The sequence below is a fragment of the Pygoscelis adeliae genome, unplaced genomic scaffold, assembly GCF_000699105.1.
Source record: "Pygoscelis adeliae isolate BGI_AS28 unplaced genomic scaffold, ASM69910v1 Scaffold224, whole genome shotgun sequence".
Lineage (NCBI taxonomy): Eukaryota > Metazoa > Chordata > Aves > Sphenisciformes > Spheniscidae > Pygoscelis > Pygoscelis adeliae.
The window spans coordinates 594215-596171 of record NW_008824657.1 but is presented as its reverse complement, the minus strand read 5'-3'; the positions used below and the strand labels follow the sequence as shown (position 1 = coordinate 596171).

The 1957-nt window shown below is 61.0% G+C and overlaps 1 protein-coding gene across 1 annotated transcript in view; it reads left to right on the top strand.

The window, feature by feature from the left end:
- ST14 (suppression of tumorigenicity 14 (colon carcinoma)) overlaps positions 1-1957 on the top strand; it is a 10500-nt gene that overhangs the window by 6619 nt on the left and 1924 nt on the right. The window contains exons 12-15 of the mRNA XM_009322581.1: positions 395-502; positions 942-1055; positions 1252-1380; positions 1770-1953. Of these exons, the coding sequence (XP_009320856.1) occupies positions 395-502; positions 942-1055; positions 1252-1380; positions 1770-1953 (535 nt within the window). The remainder of the gene's footprint in view (positions 1-394; positions 503-941; positions 1056-1251; positions 1381-1769; positions 1954-1957) is intronic.

Sequence of the window (1957 nt, the reverse complement as noted above, 5' to 3'; positions counted from 1 at the left end):
TGATCCCGGTACCTCGGGCGCTTTCCCACTGGTGGTAGCAACCACTTTGCTTGAGTTGTTGCCTCTGGCTGTCCTGCTGCTGTTAGGCTGGTGTAGTGTGAGCTTCAGCCCTAACTGCCTGAGACGTTACAGCACTCCAAATAGTTTTGTTCTCCAGCGCAGTGGAAATACTGCGCTGTAGCCCAAGTGCGTTCCGTATTCATGTACGCCTGCGTGGCCCCAAGCTGTCGTGCTGTTTTCTGGTGCGCTTGTTCCCATGTGCCTGCACCCCCGCTGGGAGAGCTGCCCAGGTTTTCCCGCGATGCTGCGGTGGACGTGATGGCAGACGGGTCGCTGGTGACTCCACAGGCGCCTTTGCAGGTCTCTCCCCCGATTTCTCGCTCTCCCTTTGCAGCCTGTACCGACCAGCAGTTCAGGTGCCAGAACGGCTGGTGCAAGCCCAAGTTCTGGGTGTGTGACAACGTGAACGACTGCGGCGACAACAGTGACGAGCTGCAGTGCAGTAAGTAACTCGCCCCGCGGGCGGAAAGGGCCGTGAGAGCCTGAGCGAGGCGAAGGGGGAGACGGAGGCTCACGCTGCGGAGGAAGGCAGGTGCCGTGCCGGAAAATGAGCAGGCAAGAAACCCAAAACGCCGGCCAGCCGCAGGTGCGGCGCCCGGGAGCCGACGCAGGAGCCCCGAGTGAGAGCTCGGAGGAGAGAAACGAGGACGGGGCAGGGGTGTAGGAAACGTGGGCTTTTGGGAAAGAGAGGGCCGCATAACATCAGCGGTGGTGTGCGGTTTAGAGAAGAAAAGACCGGGGGTGCGGGAAATAGGCGTTTGTACGTTGTAGCTGCCGAGGCTTCACTTGTCTCGGGGGGGAAGGGAGATGGCCACAACCGTGCGTTGGAGGTACTGTGGGATTTGTGCCCGGCCGCCTGTCAGGAGCTGCTCTTTCCCCAGGCTGTGCAGCTGACAGCTTCAAGTGCAACAACGGGAAGTGCATCCCCAACGCACAGAAGTGTGACGGCAAGGACGACTGCGGGGACGGGAGCGACGAGGGGAGCTGCAGCAACGGTGAGGATGGGCCGCGGAGGGGACCTCCCCTCAAATGCAGCCTCCTGCGGATTTCCTCGTGGCTGGGCATCCCGGCGTGCGTTTTTTCACGGGGTGGCGATGTCCTGGGGATGGGCGGAAGAGGTGAAGGGCTCCTGAACGCTGCGACCTCCCCCAAACTGGGGCTAACCCCTCTCTCCCTTCGTCCTGCCTGCAGCGATCCACACAACAGTCCCCTGCAAGGAATACACGTATAAATGCCGCAGCGGGCGCTGCATCAGCAAGCAGAACCCGGAGTGCGACGGGGAGCAGGACTGCGAAGACAATTCTGACGAGGACAACTGCAGTGAGTACCCTGGGGAAGGGGGGGACACGGGGTTCTGGGCTGGGCTGGTTTCTCTTGGAGAAACACTTCAGTGTGGCGGAGAGAGCCCCGGGGCTCTCCTGTGCGATAGCTTGATCTGAAAGTAGCCAAGCTGCGTTCTTTAGCAGTTTGCGGAGCGTCTGTGTTGTTCAAGATGTTCGGCGAGGGCTTACACAGATAATACAGGGGTTTGTCTGCACATTTATGGACTCGGCCAGTAAATATTTTAGCCAATTCAGCGTCGTGCTCCCGTGCCGATGGCGTCAGCCGCCCCTGACATGGGTAACGGGGCACTCGTGCTGTGGGAGATATCCCAGGGGAAGGAATGGGAACAGGAGTAACCAAGTGCCCCTTCTCCTTCCCCGCCCCAGGCTGCGGGATCCGCTCCTACACGAGGAAGTCGCGGATCGTCGGCGGGCAGAACTCGGAGGTGGGAGAATGGCCGTGGCAGGTCAGCCTCCACGTCAAGGGCCAGGGCCACATCTGCGGGGCCTCGCTGATCTCGGCGAGCTGGCTGGTGTCGGCAGCGCATTGCTTCCTGCAGCTGCAGGGCATCAGG